Source organism: Drosophila hydei, unplaced genomic scaffold, assembly GCF_003285905.1.
Source record: "Drosophila hydei strain 15085-1641.00,03,60 unplaced genomic scaffold, DhydRS2 tig00000063-arrow-pilon, whole genome shotgun sequence".
In the NCBI taxonomy this organism is placed as follows: Eukaryota; Metazoa; Arthropoda; class Insecta; order Diptera; family Drosophilidae; genus Drosophila; species Drosophila hydei.
In genome coordinates, this window is record NW_022045657.1 from 5,928,710 (window position 1) to 5,949,084 (window position 20,375).

Consider the following 20,375-nt stretch of genomic DNA (forward strand, 5'->3'; position numbering starts at 1 on the left):
AAGGCTTTTGCCTTAGTTATCACATATCGATAGAGCATTCGACTCTTCTCTATAAACATAATAATAACAAGGCACGTGAATTTTTCTTAAATTGTAAATAAACTAATATTGGCACTAACTAATGTCATCTTCGAGTGAGTCCTTGGCCGCAGCTGATCACGGTGCGACTAGCGATGAGGAAACACAGGTAACTCAGTTGACATAATATTTTAAAAAACATTTCTAATTAATTTTTAATTTCTCATCAGTGCGCAGTTCGCGAGGATCTTAAGACTATGTCTTTTGAAGAGATAATGAAGCTCAAGGAACAGCTGGGCGCAAAAGTCTACAAGGAAGCTGTTCTTGGCAGTAAAAGTGTCAAGCGTAAACAGCCGAAATCAAAAGTAGAACTTAAAAGACTGAACAAAAATCGACCTCGGGAGATAAGTTCAAAGCGTCAAGTGCCATTTTTAGGCGCTGAATTGCGAGTGGAACGTAAGAAAGAAGCGGAGCTACGTGATCCCCGTTTCGATGAAAAGTCGGGCGTCTATGATATAGATACATTCAAGCAAAACTATCAATTCGTAACGAAAATTCGTGACAAGGAAGTGGACCGGCTGAAAAAACGCTTGGACCATGTTCAAGATGATGAGGAAAAGCTGAAAATAAAGCATACCATGCAAAGACTCGTTAATAAGAATGTGGAGGATAAACGCTGGCACATCAAGCAAAACCTATTAAGAGAGGAGCGTAAGGAGATCCAAAAGGCGCACGACGAGGGACGCCAACCACACTATGTGACAAAACGTAAGTTTAGAAAACCCTACGCAATAGCTGGACGTAATAACAATTGCCATTACAGAGGAAAGGCGTGCAAGGGAATTGGTTGCTCAATTTGAGCAGCTGAAAGATACTGGAAAACTAAGCAAACATCTGGAGAAGCGACGCAAGAAGAATGCTGCAAAGGATCGAAAGCGTATAAGCATTGAATAGACATAGATATTTTAGTTATAAATGTATATATATATATATATTAACGATTTATATAATATATTTAGCCCGTTCGCAACATTTTAGCCTCGCGTTTTTCCTGGAGTTCACGTCGCTGATCCTCGACAATAACTTTGCGCTCTTCCAAAAATTGAGCGTATTCCGTGGGATCCAGATCGCGAACTACTTTTATTCCACAAGTTCGTGCAATTCCAATGAGCATCTCACACATTTGCTAATAAAATTAAACCTTGTAAAAAAAATTAAAGCAATATTAATATTCAACTTACTTGCATAGTCAGCATTGCATTGGGTGGATCCTGTATTTTGATAGTCGCTATTTCGTACAAATGCTTCAGAGTAATCTTTCCAGCAACCTCTCGACCCGGAGTCATTGTGCCTCGCTGAATGCCGGCCGCTTGCTTAAGGAAAAATGTGGCTGGCGGATGATGTATGACCAATTCGTAGCTGCGATCACTGTTCATTGATATCCGACATGGCAGTGGTACACCCTCTTTCATTTCCGCAGTTTTCGTGTTAAAGTCCTTGCAAAACGCGGCTATGTTAATGGCTCGCTGTCAAAATGCATTTTATATTTAAATGGTAAACACATATTTACTATGAGCTCACCTGGCCTAACATGGGACCCAATGGAGGGCCTGCTGCTGCCATGCCAGCGGGTATATTTGTTTTTAGTTTTGTCGTATGCGTTACTCGCTCTACTGTTTTCTTTAATGATTTTAATTTCCCTGCTGCTTTAGACATTTTAATTGATTTAATCAACTATTTCAGAATATGGATGTTATGCAAAGAGATCCAATGCGATTGTGAAGAAGAAGAACAAGCAGCTGTTAGCGGCATAGGGACGAGCTATTGAATGAGAGTCCGATGTATCGATATTTAATATAGTTCACAAGAATATCGTTAAAATACATTCTAATAAATTGTATTAATATTATATTGTTAGTATCAAGCAATAACCGACTTCTTTCACACTTTTAATTGTTTCAATCAAATTTTTAGGTTGCTCCTTATTGTCAAAGAAAATAAATAAGCACATTCTGTTAATAACAGGTAAACAAACTGTTACAAGCGAAAGACCAAAATGAACTTATAAAATCGATGAGCGATTAATAGTTCAAAGGAACGTGTTCCAAACGATTTAGCACCGATTTACCTAAAAGACGCGTTTTTTTATTAAAAACAAACAATAACAAATACATTTTTTAAGCTAACAGCGGCTTACAACTAAACATGTCTATTGAAATTGAATCAGCAGAGTAAGTATAAGGAATTGCACATAATATGATTTAATAAATGAACACACCTTTACAGCGTTATTCGTCTAATTCAACAATACCTAAAAGAATCCAATTTGCTCAAAACGCTTCAAACCTTACAGGTAAGAACACATTTTATTTAATAAACTCAATATACTACTTTGAAACTATGCAGGAGGAAACTGGGGTTTCGCTCAATACAGTAGACAGCGTCGATGGCTTTGTGCAAGATATCTCTAATGGTCACTGGGACACTGTGCTTAAAGTAACACAATCCCTCAAGCTGCCTGACAAAAAATTATTAAATCTCTATGAACAAATTGTCTTAGAATTGATAGAGCTGCGAGAATTGGGCGCCGCTCGATCTTTACTACGTCAAACAGATCCAATGAGTATGTTAAAACAGCACGAGCCCGAGCGGTATATACATCTAGGTGAGTGTCAATGCTTTTCTATGCATAAACCCTATTTATGCTGCTTATCTCTTAGAAAACATGTTGCAACGGGCGTATTTCGATCCCCGCGAAGCTTATGCGGAGGGTAGCAGCAAGGAGAAGCGCCGAACTGCGATTGCGCAGGAGTTGAGTGGTGAAGTGCACGTGGTGCCCTCGTCAAGGCTTTTGGCGTTGCTTGGCCAGGCGCTTAAGTGGCAACAGCATCAAGGTCTCTTACCACCCGGAACTACCATCGATTTATTCCGTGGTAAGGCAGCCATGAGAGATCAAGAGGAGGAAATGTATCCGACGCAGCTGTTTCGACAAATTAAATTTGGTGAAAAGTCCCATGTAGAGTGTGCACAGTTCTCACCAGATGGACAATATCTGATAACAGGAAGCGTGGATGGCTTCTTAGAAGTTTGGAATTTTACAACTGGCAAAGTACGTAAAGATTTGAAGTACCAGGCGCAGGACCAGTTCATGATGATGGAGCAAGCTGTGCTGGCATTAACCTTCTCGCGTGATTCTGAAATGGTTGCATCCGGGGCCCAGGATGGCCAAATAAAGGTTTGGCGCATTATTACCGGCCAGTGTCTCCGCAAATTCGAAAAGGCACACACCAAAGGCATTACCTGTCTGCAGTTTTCTCGCGACAACAGTCAAGTGCTCAGTGCTTCGTTTGACTATACTGTGCGTCTTCACGGTCTGAAGTCTGGCAAAATGCTTAAGGAGTTTAAGGGTCACACGTCTTTTGTCAATGAGACCACGTTTACACCCGACGGTCACAGTGTCCTAAGTGCTTCGTCCGATGGCACTGTTAAAGTCTGGTCACTGAAGACTACAGAATGCGTAGCTACGTACAAGCCCTTGGGCAACGAACTAGCGGTTAACACGGTGCTTATATTGCCAAAAAATCCGGAGCACTTCATCGTTTGCAATAGATCCAATACAGTTGTAATTATGAACATGCAAGGGCAAATCGTACGATCATTTTCATCGGGTAAGCGCGAGGGCGGCGCCTTTATCTCAGCCACCCTCTCACCCCGAGGCGAATTTATTTACTGTGCTGGTGAGGATCAGGTGCTCTATTGTTTCTCGGTTTCTTCAGGCAAACTAGAGCGCACTCTGAATGTATGTATTTTTGTTGTTATCGTTTTGAAACTCGCTTTATTAATTTGCTTTGTGTTTAGGTACACGAAAAAGATGTCATTGGGCTAACACATCACCCTCATCAGAATCTTTTGGCCAGCTATAGTGAAGATGGTTTGCTTAAGTTATGGAAGCCTTAGTTTCAATAAGCGCTGATCAACTGCTCTCATACTAAGTTTTATTTAGTAGCAATAGATTTTATCTATCAAAATATATGTATTTTATTTACCAGCACTGTAATACTAACTGTGTTTGGTCAGTCGTAGTTTTAGATTTTCTCATGCCCTGTATCAATATTGTCAATCATGTCTCTATCAAACAAATTGACTTTAATTAAGAATTATGCAAAGCCACAACGACAACGGCTGCGGTAATCCGCTGTCTTCGTTTCAATTGGTCTATAGATCTGAATTAGTCAAGCAACTGCATTCAAGTGAACCAGTTGTGCCTCGCACAGCCACGCTCTGTCAATATGAAAAGCGACGAGATCATTGAGAAAATACGCAACAAGCTCAAGGAGTCGGATCCCAACAAACGAACTGTGGTCAACACATTTCAGTTCAATTTTACGGATACCGATGGCAAACTCATTAAGAGCATGGGTGAGTTATTGCCATTGCTTTAGTTTGGCGTCTCCTGCTGACCATCTTACTGTAGTATTTGATTTCAAAGCTCTGGACATTTATGAAGGCACCGCAGCTAATGCCGACGGCCGGGTTACAATAGCTGATGAGGACTTTTATTTGGTCGGTACTAAGCAAAAGAGCTTTGAGCAAATGTTGGAACTGGATAAGGCTAAAGTCGATGGCGATGCGGATGCCATTAACAAAATGTTGGACAAATTTCGTCTAAATTCGCAAAAGTAAAAATAAATTAAATTCTGTATAATTTACATGTGCAATTTGCAATTAAATAAAACAAACAGAATGACAAATTAAGCTTCTTTTTGCTGGGTTTAAAAATTTGCGATTACAGCTAGGCTTCTCAGGTTCGAAATGCTGTGGATGAAGTCGATAGTTGAGTGCAAAATATGTCTAATGGCTACTGGTGCACAGTGAAGGTGCCCGATAAGAAGTGACTTTATTTCTACGATTAAATAGTCTTGAAATCTATGAGCTGAGCTGAGCGAATAGAGCTTGCTCTCTGTTTTGGCAGATAATGGAAAATTTATTGCCACTGTACACGTCCCAAAGGTATAAGCAACTATGTGAATATAGAAACTCTTTCTATTTCAGTTTCTTTCAGTGTAGATCTCATGTTTATGTAGCATATTTTCCTCTAATGCGCAGAGCATATGTAGAGTGCCAAGTTAGTAATTCTAAATTTCGTTCGTCCTTGTTAAAAGATTGTCAAAGGAGCAAAGAAGAATTTCTTTCGATATTCAATGAGTAGATCCATCCATCCATTATTTATTCGTTTTCCCACTCGATTCATCCTAATAATCATTAAGCGTTTGAAAGAAAAAAATATTTTGTATTCCTATTAGACAAAAATTCTGTCTTGGTCTTATGCAATAAAAGTCACATTATGTCTTGGTTTAGTATTCGTTTATTTAATTACCTTTATTTATATTTAATGTTAACATGGAATTGTTTTTGTAGGTGTTTTGTTCAATTTTAAAATTTTGCGTTTAATCAACTATCTTTTGCTAAAGCGTAGCGTTCTATGCCAATGCATACGCTTGGTTTTCTTTTGTTTTTTGCTGTTTTTTTATTTTGGTTTAGGCTTGACATATTGTTTAGTATAACGTATCTTTCATTTGCTTGCCTTGCTTAATTATAGATTTAAATGTAAATTTAACACTTGCTTGTTTAATTTAACGTTGTGTTTTGTTTAGTAAACGCTTAGAACATTTTACGGGGATTTGGCCGTTTGTTTGTCAAACATTTTTATTTAATTTTTATATGTTTAGTAAATAGGTTTTAAATTTATGTTTATTTTTTATTGCTAGAACACAAATTCAAATTTTTTAATTAACTAATTTAATTGGGGTTCGCTTTAATGTCATACAACAACAAAATTTATACACTTAAACTAAATATCTTTAGTTAGTTATTTATTTTTATTTTGCAATTGTTTAAAAATAATTAATTATTTCTTATAAAATAGTTGATCTTTATGCATTCTGCAAACACTTTAACAACGTTTTATTTGTTTTCTTTTTTTATTTTTATGTTTTTCAATGTATTTGATTTATTCATTATGTTTTTATTAAACACCTACATACTTTTATTAAAATGATTTTTAGGTTGAACTGTTTAAGTTTTTCTCATTTATTTAAGCTTTTAAATTTTTTTTATGCAAAACGTACGAGCGCTATGAAACCAATAATTTTTTTTTTATTTCCTCAAATATTCATCTATGTTTTAGCATTATGATCAAAAATCTCATCCTGAAATAATGTAAATAATCATATTTTTTACCATTTTAAATTTGTTTTCTTAAGAAAGAATGTAGGCGTCATCATATCATTAACATAATCCGAACTAAAAAGAAAAAATTAATTAATTAACATTAATTATTAATACTCAACGAATGGCATAAATAATTTACTATTGTTTTCTGTTTGTTTTCTAATGTTAGCTTTCCGTTTTTTATTTATTGTATAATTGTTTATTATCATCCTCTTTAGCGTGTAGATTTTTAGAAATTTGTTTTCTTTTAATGTCGCTGCATCATTCCCATTAAATGCCTATAAAAACGTGCTTAAATAGACAAAAATCTTTGAGTTTATCAATTTTGGAATTTGTGTGGCACGACAATTAGCGCTTTAAAATTTAATTGTATTAATACATTTTGTTATTACTTATTTATACAAAACTCTCAATTAAAGGATTTTGCGTTTAACTTTTGCTGGAAGATACAGGTTTGATAGTCACTAATTCTTTTATTTATGCATCCTTCTTCATGTACGTATGTATCCTATGTATGTTATTTATGTATGCACTTGTTAAAAACTTCAGTTTATAAACATGTTTAACTTTAGTTCCTTCGGCTCCTCGGGTGTGTAAAAAAGGTGTAAATAAAAGTTATACGCGCCTGTATAGATATACTGTATGTATTTATGTTTATTGTTTTATGCCCTTTAATAAGTAGAATTGTTTGTTTACTTTGCTTGCGGTTCGAATCTATTTCCTTTTTGTTCATGTGAATGTGTGTTATTTGCTTTTTTAAATTTTTTGTTTTTGATTTTGTTGTTTGGTTTTGTATAATTCATTCAATTTATGCTTCACCTAAATATTACTCGTATCAAATATAAAAATCAACAACTTTTGCGGTCTCATTTGGCTAAGAAAATGCTTTACATGTTGCCGCCTGGCTTTTGCCATCTATGAACCACAAGTATGGTTTGTCAACTTCCCATTCTCTCATTTTCGCATTTTCGCATATCTTTTGTCATCCGTAGTCGCTATGTGTATAATATAGTATGTATGTATAATTAAATGTAATTATTATTTGTTTTCTGTCTTCTTCGTTCATCGTAAATCGTAAATCGTTAATCGTTAATCGTTAATCGTTTATCATTTATCGCTACTGCATTGTTTACGCTCTACTGTACTTTATACGTTATTCGCGCCTCCTTTATAGCTTATTAAATATACGTCTTAATCAATTCGCACTTTTGCATAATTTTTCGTCTTTTAGGTATTGTTAACTTTTGAATTTTTGTTCAAGTTCTTTTTGCTCCAGCTGTTCGTACTCATTTACTTAATGTGTCCTTCAACTGGGCCACGACTTAACCTAAAGCGCTTTATAGCTGAAACTAGCGATAAAAATACTTAAACACATAGTTAAACGTTAGCCATTTGGTTTACATGATCGATATTATCTTCGTCGAAATGCACATCGTTAATAAATATATCGGCAGCCAGTTGATCTTCATCCAGTTCCAGATCGTCGTCGTCCTCGTCATCGTCATCGTCGTTCATAAGACCGTGTGACATGTCAACGCCGGCTATACATATGTGCGGTGGCGGTGGCACACTGGTGGGTGGCAGTGGTGCCGGTGGAATGATCAGCGTGCCGCTATTAATGCCGTGTAAGCTGCCCGCAATGCTCGCCCCACCACTCTGCAAATGACGGCGACTGGAGCTAAGACCAGCTGAGAAATATTTATTTGTTTAGCGTGTTTAACGTTGAACCAGTAAGAGACGTTTGTACAAATTACCTCCAAAAATAATAAAAGCCAAAAACAAATCAAAAAAAACCTAAAATTTTATAAGAAATTAAAGACAAAACGGAACAGAAATGATTCAGCAATTGAGCAGTTCAGCTTTGGCCCCTCTTGCTTACCCGTTGCACTCGTCTGTGAATCATAGTGTGCATTTCGATGTAAACCCAATTGACGCACGTGATTTCTACGTTTTCTTCTGGAGTGACAGAGTGTGCATAGGAGACAAATTAGGGACGAGGCGACGACTAGTGTTATTATAATTAGGACGTCGTGATCCTCCTCGGCCGCTTCCGTGATACCTGTTCCAGGAATTAACACGTAAATAAACGAAAGTGCAAAGCAAATTTAACAATTGTTAATACAGAGTAATACAGAGTTGTCGAAATACTATACACATTATCGTGGGCTTTCAAACACTTTTATTATGTTGATGTTTTAAATGTTGATGTTACTTAGATAATGTGTAAATGAGTCTCTAGCTAACTGGCAGATAATGTAAAGACTGGTATTCTTCTCTTCGTACTGCTCTGCAGTCGATGTGTTGGCATTAAGTAGTTGATTTATCATAGTTTTATGCATGGTTTAGTTTGGGTATAACAGTTCAGAATGCAGCTCAGTTTATCTTTAGTGCATAGATGGGAGGTGGGCAAGAAAATAAACAGTTAAGTGCAGAACAGAAAAAAGCCAGAATTCTAAAGGAAATGTTTCATTCAGCATGCCTTTGAAACGCTTTCCAAATGCTACAGCAATAGAAAACTCAAATATGCAACCGAAGAATACAAACAAAAATAGGGGGAATTTATAGGTAATACTTGATATAAGGGGACTTTTCTAGCAATATCTCTCTAGAACGATGCTTTATTGATAAAGGTGTCGCTTGTGGCAAGTTTTCAATTTGTGAGTTGTGGAGTTGGTGGGGCTCGTTTATATTTAGTGTGCATGTCATGATTGTGGCTGTGGGCGTGTGCATCGATTTGAGACAAGTTTATGCAGGACTCACGTGTTATATGTGACCAAAAGTATTATGTTTTTCTTATTCTTAGACATTAGCATTTAATTGGCGTATAATTTATGCTTTGCTAAATTACTCAAAACTCTTGCCATGTTTTTTGTTTTGTTTTTTGCTTTTTTGTTATGTTATTGTAACAGTTATCATCACTTTTGATTATCGTGAAAATTCCTTTAAGTTGGCAATCCAATTTAAAATTTGTATTTATACTTTTTGATTTAGTTGTTCAGTTTATTAGGGATTTAGGTTTATTTAACGTTTTAGTTGTACGTATTCAAGACTAGTGCCATAATTGATAAAACAAGTGTTTGTAGAAATGTGGGCAAATGCGTGGAGTTTGCGTCACCTGTGTCATTGTAACGGGTTGTTTCAGGTAATTGATTCGGATTATTGTTAAGGAGTTTCAAATGTCACGTAAAGATTGTTAGTTTTCGGTTGGTTTAAGTGGAAAAATCACATCGAGAAAGTATAGAAAAGAAAGACAAAGAACAGAGAGAAATAGAAGAAGACATGTGAGTAAAAGAGATAGTTTTAGTGTGGGCGTGGCTGTTGTTATTACTGAGAGCGCTGTGTGTAGGTTTTGTACGATTAAGTATGCCGTTTGATATGTAAAAGTAGATGTATAGGTAGAACAATAATTATGCATAGCTTAAGAGTGATTTTATGAGTGAACGAATGGGTGAAACTTAATTAACAATACGAAAATTGTATGTACAAAAATTCTGGCCATGAAAATGACAATAATAATACATATAGAGCTGTTGAAATTTTGGTGCTTTAAGTCTGTTGACCTTAATATGCTTGAGTTTGGAATGGTTTTAATTTTCATAGTGTTTATATTATTGTTGATTCATTTTAGTTAGTGTGCACATTTAGTTAATATATTTTTTAGCAAGTGTTTCGTCGGGTTCAAGTTGTCGTGGTTAATATAAACAAATGAAGAGCATAACGAACAAAATATGCATCAAATGCAATGAGCTTGCACTCTTAATTTATAATCGAAATTCGAAAGGTAAAGAAAACGGAAATCATGAAATGTGAATAACAAGATTACGTATACGATTTTCATGGTCGCTCAGTGGACGCACTGAAATCACAAACTCAACGATATAAAATAAGTATAGAATATTAAGCAAATGAGAAGTAAATTATATCAGAAGGAAAATAAAAATGAACTGAACCGTTCGACTCACTCACGACTCACAATGCAATTCGTCACTATCATCGCCGGGACCGCAGTTCTTGACGCCGTCGCAGCGCAGCTTATCCGATATGCAATAGCCCGCGGCGCACTGGAAGTGGTACGTGGACTCACAGAGCAGCCCAATGGATGGTGGTCCCGGCCCCGAGTCCTGTATCTCAGTCCATACTATGCGGAAGCCCTGCATAAATAAAATGATTCATTTATTGCGATTCATTCAACTGGGAAATGCAAATGGTTAACCCAAAATACTGGCACTTCCGTTGCAGAAAAAAAAAAAAAAGGCAATGCTCACCTGTGCACCAACGGTCTTGTCGCTGGTGGTAAAACTGATGCGTGCCGTTTGGCCAGTGGATATATAGTGCCAGTGCTCAATGGGTGGTTTTTCGCCACACAGCTCTAGGGGCGGCTGATCCGAGTCAACATTCACCCACAGGCGCAGCACGGCGGCGGGACATCCGCGATCTAATATAAAATTGAAGTCAATGAATATACAGTCCATGGGCGATTGGCTGCTTTTTACTTACTTGCTGGATCGCCCTCGAGTCCGAACTGCTCAAAATTAATGGACAACTTGTAGCCAGCGCGCGCGGTCATTACCCAGTTGCATGCATTGGAGGCCATGCCGCGACCTGGGGCCTTATAGCCTGCTGGATAGTTCGGGGAGGTAATAATGCCGGAGTCCTCATTGCTAAAGTTGCCGCCACAGTCGCCTGCATCGGATTTGGCCGACTCGAAAAAGTATCGAGCCTTAAAGCCACTGGCCACGCTCTCTTGGTCCGTATGCAACGTGATGCGTAGACCAACCGCGCCACGGGGACTCTCAACCGGTCCGGGTGCTGTCAAGCCACAATACCGACCCAGCAAGCGATCATTGTTATCCCGGTAGACTACGTACATTTCCAGCCAATCCTCAAAGCAGGCACCGGAGCTGCAAGCGACCGAGTCAGCGTTAGTGAGTCTCCGTCAACACTGCTCCCAATCTGTACTCACCCGTAAGAGCCGGCGGTAGCATTCACATTGTTATCCGCCTTGATCTTGAAGTGGTCGAATACAATGGTCACCTGCTCGTTGGGCTCGGCCAAGAACAAATAGGAACAGTTCGTGTCTGACGGATAGTTGGAGGGATAGCGCGGGCTGTTTAGTTCACCGCGTTTCTTAGAGCTGCTCACATACGTAAAGCTGCAGGTGCCGTCTGGCGCTGCTGTGCCAGGTATCTTGTATTCCGTTTCGAATGTGTACTTGCCCTTAAAGCCACGTCCCTGCAGTTCACCCGAACTGAACACCATGGCCAGCCGTGGCCCATCGCTGATCACGCGTTGCGTCTCGTTGCCGCACAGCTCGTAATCAAACTTGTCGTACGCGTCGGCCGTCTCCTGGCCTTTCAGATATATCTTAAGATAGCCGTCAGTACAGTTGGATCTTGAATCAATAGAAAAGAAATCAATTTTATTTTAGTTGATCGAACCAGCAACCGAATTTCATTTGCGCACTCGCTCTTGTCCTTGTGCTCCACTTTGGGTATGTTGAAAGAGATAAACTCGAGACGTACACGCTCCAGATGCTGTGCATCCTGCATGCCATAGATGAAATATCTGCGAAGTGCAATTCGTTGAATTCGATTCTTGACCATATCTGGAACCCGGATACCACTTACCTACACACAGTTTTCTGAATATATGGATAGGGATAGTTGGGTGAGAGCACAACTCCAGTTGATTCCTTATTTGATAAAATCTTTTGATCACATTCTGAGCCACGTATGTGAATGCCATCATTTTCACCTGATGAACGCAATTATGTGTTGGATTTCGTTTTTGGTTTGTTTTAATATTCATTGCATTGCATTTTTAGATGATTTGCAGAAATTTATAGAGAGCAGATTACATCAGATTGTGTGGCAGTTGATAGAATTTGTAGGGGAATTTCAGTTAGAGTTGACAGACGACAGATAGGAGACAGAAGAGAGAGTGAGTCAAGTTATAGATCACATAGATAAGCTGATAGAATGCAACAAAAATGAACAAATAATCCAATGAGTGAAAATGTGCTTCAGACACATACACTGAGCCGTCAAATGTGTGCGTGGCGGCCATTTTGTGGCGCTGCCAGCACTGTTGGCGGCGCCACAAAATGGCCGTCGTTCGCGGGCAATGGTTGAACTGAAATATAATTATAGAATATTTGCTTGATGGCTGTATAATACTTACGTATAAAATCTAATTTAACAAAACTTTCGCTAAATTCATAAATTCCTTTAAAGCCACGATTTTGGGAATTTGCGGTGCGCGGTAGGGTATAAAAATGAACAAAAAGGCTCGATTCGCTCGAATACAATACTAAGTTTCTTTGCTGTCCGCAATATGTACCGATTAATGCTGACGAATTATCTGGACCATCATACACTTTCACATAGTCAAATGGGCAGCTGTTTGTATGTTGTTGTTGTTATAGTTGTTGTTCATGTTGTTGTTTTTTTTAGTTATTGATGATGATAATAAACAGTAATTTGATTGTAGACGAATAAATTGTAATAGAACGTACATAGAATAGAATTTACATAGAATTTAAATAAGTAATTTTTCTAGATAGTTCACAGATATGATTCTATGTCTGAGCGTGCGTGACTGTGTGTGTGTGTGTGTGTGTGTGTGTGTGTGTGTGTGTGTGTGTGGTAGCTGCAGATCAAAACAAATTCCAATTATTGAGAATTTGCTTTGCTTTTGACTGGAAACTGTTCTGAGTGTGTGTGTGTGTGTGTGTGTGTGTGGGTAGGCGAGTGTGTGTGTTGCATGTGAATTTGTGCAGCATTAGGGGTACTCACTGTGGTCCACCAAAAAACAGGTCAAAATCACGAAACTCTAATCTAACTCTCTGATTTGATTCACCAAGAAATTGATATGTGCATGACATATCCTTCGGATAGGCACCTGGATAGGTTGGCGATATGAGTGCGCCAGTTTTATTGATACTCATGCTAGGCGTTATCGTATAGGAACATGGCGAACCAGCAATGGGAATGCCAATTTCATATTCCGCTGTAAAGGGCAGGGATTAAGTTAAGAAAATTAGTAGACACCTCGCGCTGCACTTACATGCATTTATAAACCTAAACGTGCCCTCGAACAGGTCCGTCGACACATTCTTGTTGCTAAAAAATGAAATGGCAACGGCGCGGTACATGGAAATGCGACGACGCGGTGGTATAGCACCACAATAGCGACCGCCGAATGGCGAATTGATCAGCTCCGCTGGTTCGGACGATTGCACCTCCGAGTAGATATCCATGTACTCATGAACACAACTGTAAAGCGTAGGCCAAACTCAAATTGAATATTCATTAGTTCCGCTTAATGCATTATTAACCCACCTTGGTAATTCACCGACGGCCGAACCGCTGTAATTTGAGTAATAAAAATGCAAAAATAAATTTAATTAATGGAGATGAGATTCAACTGCTGCACGGTACTTACTCTGGCGGACTTCCTCTTAAATTAAAGGATTTAAAAACTACTTCGACGCGCTGCCCAGGTCCTGCTAGGAATGTGTAGAGGCATTGGCGTGAATGATTGCGATGATTGTGGAGCAGCGGCGCTGTAAAGCTGCCATTTTGCGGCCCGCCAATGCGCGATACAAACGTCTGATCACATTCTGTTTACCGAAAGAGAGAAATAAAAGAGAGAGAGAGAGGGAGAGAGAGAGAGAATTCCGCACAAACGAGTAAAGTTTGCATGCGGTTTTTGGTATTGGATGAGTCAAGTTGCTACAATTCGCTGCAATGGTTAGGCATAGACACACACAACAATACAAACACATACACAAAACGTAGCAGTAAAACAATAGTTGAACTGTATGCATAGCAGCCATGGCTGTGTGCTAGTGTGTCAGTGTGCGTGTGCGTGTGTGTGTGTGTGTGTGTGTTTGCTTGTATCTGTGTATGTGTTGATGTATTTACAACTAGAAAGCGGTTTCATTTTCAACTAAGTCAACGTTCAACTACAGATAGACATTTAAATGTAACTGTTAACTACGGGCGCGTTACACACACACACATCAAGAGAGAGAGAGAGAAAGAGAGAGCGAGAGAAACTGAGTTTTGTTAGTGGCGCCACCTACTTGGCGATTTTGTGGGCCGCACCGGCGCCTCCAAGTATGCCACAACCGGCTGCATCCATGGCTCGCCTGCGCCCTCGCCCTCAATGCCAGGCGACTTCAAGTGCGCAGTGGCGGCCACTGAGTTAGGTGTAATTTTTTATTTATTTTTTTTTTTTTATAAGGTGTAGGAATAGGGGGTTGTGGGTATAGACGAAAGACAAATACATGATGTTAATGATTTGTATATGCATGTGAGCCACAACGAGTATGTGTGTGTGTGTGTCTGCTTATGTGTATATATCAGCTTGACGTACAACATGGAAAATCGCTTCTATGTTTATGACAGCTGCCCTGATTTAGTTAGTCCGCCCATCAGCTGAGATAAGGTGTGCGGGCACAACATGTTTTTCCCATAATACATTTTTAGCAACTAAAGAGCCAACTGTTGTAACTAATCTATCTACGAACAGAAGGCAAACACGTTTCCCTACAGCCTTCAAAACGTTGTCTTTAAAATATGAACAGCTTTCCGTTCTGTGAGTTTCACTTTGGTAACGCTATGCAAACACACACCTGTATACACACGCACATGCACACCGAAACGCACACCCACATATCGTGGACGTTTTCAAGGTTAGCTGAAAGTTCCTTCAGCATTCTCATAACTTTGAGTGCATTTTAATCGGCTTTGCCCACCCAGTTAACTAGCTTTCTAGTCGATGACTCAAATCCTCATGCACAATTTTCATACCCTGTGCTCGTTCAATGCGCTTAAACGGGGTATGATGTCATAAGCGGACACAAATCAAAACAATCCCATAACACGGCCATCTCCGACTGTCGAGACTGACAACAATAATAGTATTTGAAAAAGCAACCCATTTGATGAGCAATTTCTGTTCAGAACAACACTTAATTATATCTAAATTTGCATTTAAATAAGTTTTTTAAGCAAACAGCTCTCATAGCCGTATACAAACAAACAGTATGGACTTTATATATATATAAAAGGTAATTATATAAAAGGTAATTAAAATTTGATTTTGTTCAATTTCATACATCACACAAGTTAATTTTATATCAGTTTATTTTGTATAAGTTAAGCAGCTCTAAAAAAAGTTCCAGAAACGTTTGATAATGCCATTTACTTTGTTGCGGAGTAACTTGACTTTTCCCTTTGTTATCTTATCAGTGCATTTTCCTGTTAACTGCAGATTGGTTTGGTATTACTCGTTGATTATGTTATCAATAACGAACATGTTTATCGTAAATACTACAACATTTTGTAAAGTTCCAAAACATTAAGTCTGCTGTTCGCACAGCTTGTGTGTGTGTGTATATTGGTGTAGTGATATACAGAAGGCAGATACAATGTATCTACTAGATGGACTACCAACTATCAACAACAGCTGCTTATCACTCATTTGGTTCGTATATTAGCTGGCTCTTGATTATGATTTTAGTGTCACTTACAGCAATCGAGTTCAAAGTGAACCAGGCGAGTCTGTGGTTTAATTAAATTTAATTTCCTATATATGTATATTAAATGGCCAGTGCTCTTAAAATATGTTTGAGGTTTCGGTTTTGTGGGCTTTGGTCTCGTTTGGGTAGCAGCTGCAGCGTCCCTGTTTTGATGCCCAACTAAACTTGTGTGGTAAATTTTAATGCTGTCTGATGTCTGCTATCTGGCAAATATTTAAATTTTGTATTCAGCTTTTTATACCCTGAACTCATTGAAAATAGGTATCCAAGATATAATGAATTTGTGAAAATGTATGGAACAGGGAAGCGTGTCAGACCTCAATATATATATATGTTATATGTTATATATATATAATATATAGATATATATTTTTTTATTTTTTGGATCAGGATGGCAAGCTGAGTCGATCTCGCCATGTCCGTCCCATCCTCCCATCCACCTATCCGTATGCCTGTCAGCATGAACGCACCGATTTCATAAGCCATAAAAGCTAGAGAGCTAGAACGTTTTAATATATTTTTCTATACCATACACAGTAAGAGCTTAAATTTGTTTTGATTGATCATTGATTATTATCGATAAAGATCGATAAATTGACTTAACATGAATACCACATAAAATTGCAGCATATTTTGTTTACTTTGCATTTGGAATACCTCCTCTGCTCCCATCCCCAAGTTCGCTAAAAACATATTTCAAATATTAGGAGCTTGTGGTTCGGCAAATACATACATTGAATGTGATTATCACACTTTGAACATTTGATTAATAAAGTCCATAGTAAAGCTCATACTGCAGCTCAAGCCTATAAAATCAGTATAGAATGCTTGGAATACCTGTGAAATTCCAGACAGGCTTCAGGGTATCTTTTAGTCAAGTCTTTAGAGCACTCTTACTTTCTTATTACACGACTATTCTACAAATATGTTTATTGCGAATGTTAGCTATTATTTACTATAACCATATTTAGTTAAATTAATATTTATATTAATTTAGTAATAATATATAGTATTATATAATATTAGTATTATTTTAATATTTTGTATTTAATTAATTTTATTATTATTGTCAAAGAAGCCTTTGAGCTTTAGACCTCCCTTAAAGCACGTTGATAATCGATTTCTGCTTAAATCTTTAAATCTGCTTTAATCTCAAAGTTTTAAACAAGCAATAAAGACTTAAGCCTTTCCTTAAGAAACTATGTTTCCAGGAGCGTGCTATACTCATTGCTGGCCAGCTACTCAAAAGCCATCAATCTGTGAAGAAATAATTCTGATTTGACGATGACGGCTTACTATAATCAGAAGAAACAATATCGCAACTCTAGCAGGGGTTTTATAGCGAGTTTATAACGACAATATGAACGAGATTGGTTTAAGGATGCTGATGTAAATAATTTAGTAAGCTCTGCGCTCTTGAAAATTAATTTAAGTTTTATAGAGCATTCGGGCGGGAGCTGCATACGAATTCAATTTAAATGTTGTGTGGCCATAAACTGCGGTGTTAACTGGCATTACAGTTGCAAACAGTAAGTGCTACACTTATTTTATTATATCAACAGTTCGTGATGTGCAACCATTGAAAATGAATTCTTATGCTACACACTCGCTCGCATTTTATCTGCATTTGCTGCTGGTTCGCGTGCTGATTGCTAAACTGCAAATAAATAGCGAACATGCGCAAAGTTTGCTCATTAAAATGAAAACAAAAATTTGCAGCAGCTATCGGGTTGGCAGCGCCAAGGATGTCAGGACACGTTTGTAGGATTTTGTGATAAATGCTATTGCAATTGCCACGTGGAACCTGGCAGGGTGGAGCAGCAGCTACCGCCCGATGGCTCGTGGCCATGAGCATAACAATGTCAACCGCAACGAAATCTGACAAACGGAAGAGACCTGCACAATGCCGCATTCAGCATGCCCTCTAAGCCCATACCCACGCACACGCCCACACCCACGCCCACGCGCACTTCCCACCAGGCGGCTAACCATGACAACGAAAATGCGCAGCACTCGTAAAGTGTCAATAAATTTTATGCAGATGCCATTTGCATTGGCATAAATATTTTTGCATTTTATTGTTGTTTTTGTTGTTGGTGTTGTTTCAGCCATTGTTGTTTTTATTGTTCGCTTGTCTGCCTAGACATTATGTTAATTTACAGCACTTTGTTTCAATGCTGAACGATCCAAATAATTGTGGTCTGTGTGGGTGTGCGTCTCCCACATTTAAATGAACATTTTAATTACATATTGTGCAACTAAAACGATCAAAAACCGCAAAATGGCAGTCATAATCCGCGCAACTGCCATGTAAACCAGTTGTCTGCCAATATATGTGTGTACACACATTCAAAGTTAAGTGCGGCACGAGCACATGGCGCACCGAACAGGTGTAGCCCACCTCGGTGGCATGGCTTAGCCGCAGCCGCAGCTTTGGTCTTTTACAAATTGCTCCCCAAGGATGCCTTGAGACAGGGAACTTTGACGCTGGCGATGATGTCGACATCAATACTCCTTCAGTTGCCGTTGGACAGACACAAAACATTACGCTAATAACCTCAAGTATACACACTAAGACAGGTGTGATAAGTGCGAGAGTATTAGTATGTGGCGGGCGACACAAATCTAGCATAGCAGTTTTTGCACTATTAACAAAACTGTTTTAAATGACTATATATAATGTCAAGCATGTTTTCAATCAACTATAGATCATTTAAATTTGGATCTTTTACTCAATTCATTTAAAGAAATATCACAGATTTGCTTAATGGTCTTATCCTAAGTGGCCAAATCGCTTGTGACACTTTTGTCGGCACTTTTAATGCTTTGCTTCACTGTGATGCCTGTCTACAGCTTTGCTCAGAAAATGTCTGCTTCAGCACGCACACAGACACAGGCACTCACTTCTTGCAAATTTAATGGCAGCCACTGCTGTTGGCACTCACAGGGCCACCCGCAGCGTAGTCCCCTTCAAACCGCATCGCACCCACGACACCTCAGACGAAGAGCTCATGTTACAGACAATTTGCGTTAAATTTACAAGTAACGCCGTTTGGCAAATGCCAGGCCGCTGCGATGCCGCAGCCGTCTGCCCGTTATTGTTGTTGGTTCGCGCAACCGCAGCCGTTGACGTGCAGCAGCGGCAACAGCAATTAAAGTGGATTTTCATGAAAATGAGTTTTCCTAATAGTTTATTTAGCCCGAAAATAAAATCATAGCGGTAAAACACGTTGATTAAGAGACGAGCGGCAGAGCAGCAGAGCGCCAGCAGCAGGTGATCCGACACTTTGCATAGCCCTCAAGATAAGACGAACATGATGCTGTGCCAAGGATAAGAATCGTGTTGCCATAGACACAGCTGACACAGCTGCTGTCACTGTTGTTGCCCCCATACGTAATCTCAATCTTAAGCACTGACATTTAATATTGGGCACATTATATAAGAGCGGCTCGTGTTGACTAGCGGGACAGGTAAGCTGAGTTTAATTCATTAGCCATTAGTTAGATAATTTAGTTCAAGTCCTTATGTTATGGTCGTCTATTAATTAGCGTTTAAGCCGCACGAATTACACCAAAATCAGTTGCACATTAATTAGCATTCAATGTAGCTGGTTGCACCGGAGATTACTCATACGCCCCCATGACGCCTAATGAATATCTCGTGTTTCAAATCGATTGGTGCCGCACGCTCACAAATCATGGCAGTGGCTCCTGGCAACAGCTTTAATGTGTCTCAAACACTGACAAGCTAATTAACTTTCAGCTCACACAACGAGCAGGCCGACCGACGCAGCCGGTCCTTAAGGCAAAGGAAACAGCGAAAGAAACGGACTTCGGTTCAATTGGTCGGTGAGTTGGGTATTTACATTTACATTTTCATTTTGATTTGATATTTGAATTTTATTTTTATTAAAGTGCTTCCGAATGCCACTCACTGCTGGGCAGAAGCAGCAGCAGCAGCAGCTAAGCTAGCGTAAATATGTATTGAACAGATTCATATTTATGCAATTTTTGTGTTTGCTTTAGTCGTCTGTCAGTCACTTCAGTTATAAACCTATGCATAAAGTAAATTGTTGCTGGCAAAACTAAATAACTTGGAACGGCTATGGAGGCGCACTTGAAGTATCCAAGTTTGAGCTCGTTCAAGGCAATTTGATCGAAAAGTGGCTAATAATAAAAGCAATTTTAAAAACTACTTACGCTCCTGGATGGCTTCTTGGAACGTACCTGCAAGAGAGAGAAAGTAAATGAAAGCTGATTAAAGTTTCGCGTAGAAAGCCAATAGCAAAGAGGCGAAAGCTCATTTAAATATGATGATATATAATCTTCAGTTTCCGAGCAATGGCTGAGTAATTGCAAAAGCCCATGAAGAGAAGCGAATTGAGCAGCGATACAATTTCTGTGGGTGTGCGTGTATGTGTATGTGTGTGTGTAAGTGTGTGTGTGCATTATTAAATGCAGATACAATTGCATCCCAGACCCAGCATCTATCATTGTCAGCCACGCGCCCACATAAAGAGCGTCTTAGAGTACACAACCCAGGCGATTGACTATGGCCCCTGAAAAGAGAGAAATATAA

The 20,375-nt window shown here is 38.8% G+C and overlaps 5 protein-coding genes across 10 annotated transcripts in view; 3 read left to right on the top strand and 2 right to left on the bottom strand.

Moving 5' to 3' along the window:
* The first annotated feature begins 21 nt into the window (after positions 1 to 21).
* On the top strand, positions 22 to 1,043 carry LOC111601452 (ribosomal RNA processing protein 36 homolog). The gene is made up of 3 exons (XM_023318029.2): positions 22 to 187; positions 249 to 786; positions 842 to 1,043. The coding sequence occupies exons 1-3, from the start codon at positions 122 to 124 to the stop codon at positions 970 to 972; spliced, it is 735 nt and encodes a 244-aa protein (XP_023173797.2). The 5' UTR covers positions 22 to 121; the 3' UTR covers positions 973 to 1,043.
* LOC111601453 (39S ribosomal protein L11, mitochondrial) lies at positions 982 to 1,817 on the bottom strand. The gene is made up of 3 exons (XM_023318030.2): positions 1,600 to 1,817; positions 1,260 to 1,544; positions 982 to 1,204 (listed from the first exon to the last, which is right to left on the bottom strand). Exons 1-3 carry the CDS (start codon positions 1,732 to 1,734, stop codon positions 1,034 to 1,036), a joined length of 591 nt encoding a protein of 196 aa, XP_023173798.1. The 5' UTR covers positions 1,735 to 1,817; the 3' UTR covers positions 982 to 1,033.
* Positions 1,818 to 1,963: 146 nt separating this feature from the next.
* On the top strand, positions 1,964 to 3,995 carry LOC111601407 (WD40 repeat-containing protein SMU1). The gene is made up of 5 exons (XM_023317965.2): positions 1,964 to 2,249; positions 2,305 to 2,371; positions 2,425 to 2,683; positions 2,739 to 3,817; positions 3,877 to 3,995. The coding sequence occupies exons 1-5, from the start codon at positions 2,224 to 2,226 to the stop codon at positions 3,973 to 3,975; spliced, it is 1,530 nt and encodes a 509-aa protein (XP_023173733.1). The 5' UTR covers positions 1,964 to 2,223; the 3' UTR covers positions 3,976 to 3,995.
* Positions 3,996 to 4,289: 294 nt separating this feature from the next.
* Positions 4,290 to 4,746, top strand: LOC111601408. 2 transcript variants are annotated; one of them, XM_023317967.2, is made up of 2 exons: positions 4,290 to 4,437; positions 4,508 to 4,746. In XM_023317967.2, the coding sequence occupies exons 1-2, from the start codon at positions 4,308 to 4,310 to the stop codon at positions 4,699 to 4,701; spliced, it is 324 nt and encodes a 107-aa protein (XP_023173735.1). In that variant the 5' UTR covers positions 4,290 to 4,307; the 3' UTR covers positions 4,702 to 4,746. The 2 variants fall into 2 exon arrangements, with proteins under 2 accessions (XP_023173735.1, XP_023173734.1); XM_023317966.2 differs by having other exon boundaries at positions 4,493 to 4,716.
* A 1,652-nt stretch (positions 4,747 to 6,398) lies between these two features.
* The window catches only part of LOC111601546 (dorsal-ventral patterning tolloid-like protein 1), a 55,297-nt gene continuing 41,320 nt past the window's right edge, over positions 6,399 to 20,375 (bottom strand). The window contains exons 6-19 of one of the 5 annotated variants that reach the window (XM_023318183.2): positions 19,997 to 20,023; positions 13,693 to 13,870; positions 13,590 to 13,616; positions 13,315 to 13,523; positions 13,044 to 13,257; positions 12,430 to 12,647; positions 11,877 to 12,003; positions 11,713 to 11,814; positions 11,213 to 11,641; positions 10,747 to 11,150; positions 10,515 to 10,684; positions 10,223 to 10,400; positions 8,129 to 8,308; positions 6,399 to 7,937 (exon numbers count right to left, since the gene is read on the bottom strand). In XM_023318183.2, coding sequence (XP_023173951.2) covers positions 7,627 to 7,937; positions 8,129 to 8,308; positions 10,223 to 10,400; positions 10,515 to 10,684; positions 10,747 to 11,150; positions 11,213 to 11,641; positions 11,713 to 11,814; positions 11,877 to 12,003; positions 12,430 to 12,647; positions 13,044 to 13,257; positions 13,315 to 13,523; positions 13,590 to 13,616; positions 13,693 to 13,870; positions 19,997 to 20,023 — 2,774 coding nt within the window. In that variant the 3' untranslated portion in view covers positions 6,399 to 7,626. Of the gene's footprint in view, positions 7,938 to 8,128; positions 8,309 to 9,231; positions 9,365 to 10,215; positions 10,401 to 10,514; positions 10,685 to 10,746; positions 11,151 to 11,212; positions 11,642 to 11,712; positions 11,815 to 11,876; positions 12,004 to 12,429; positions 12,648 to 13,043; positions 13,258 to 13,314; positions 13,524 to 13,589; positions 13,617 to 13,692; positions 13,871 to 14,335; positions 14,453 to 19,996; positions 20,024 to 20,375 lie in introns of those variants that run through there. The other 4 variants (XM_023318182.2, XR_002751561.2, XM_023318184.2 and 1 more) reach the window with 4 other exon arrangements.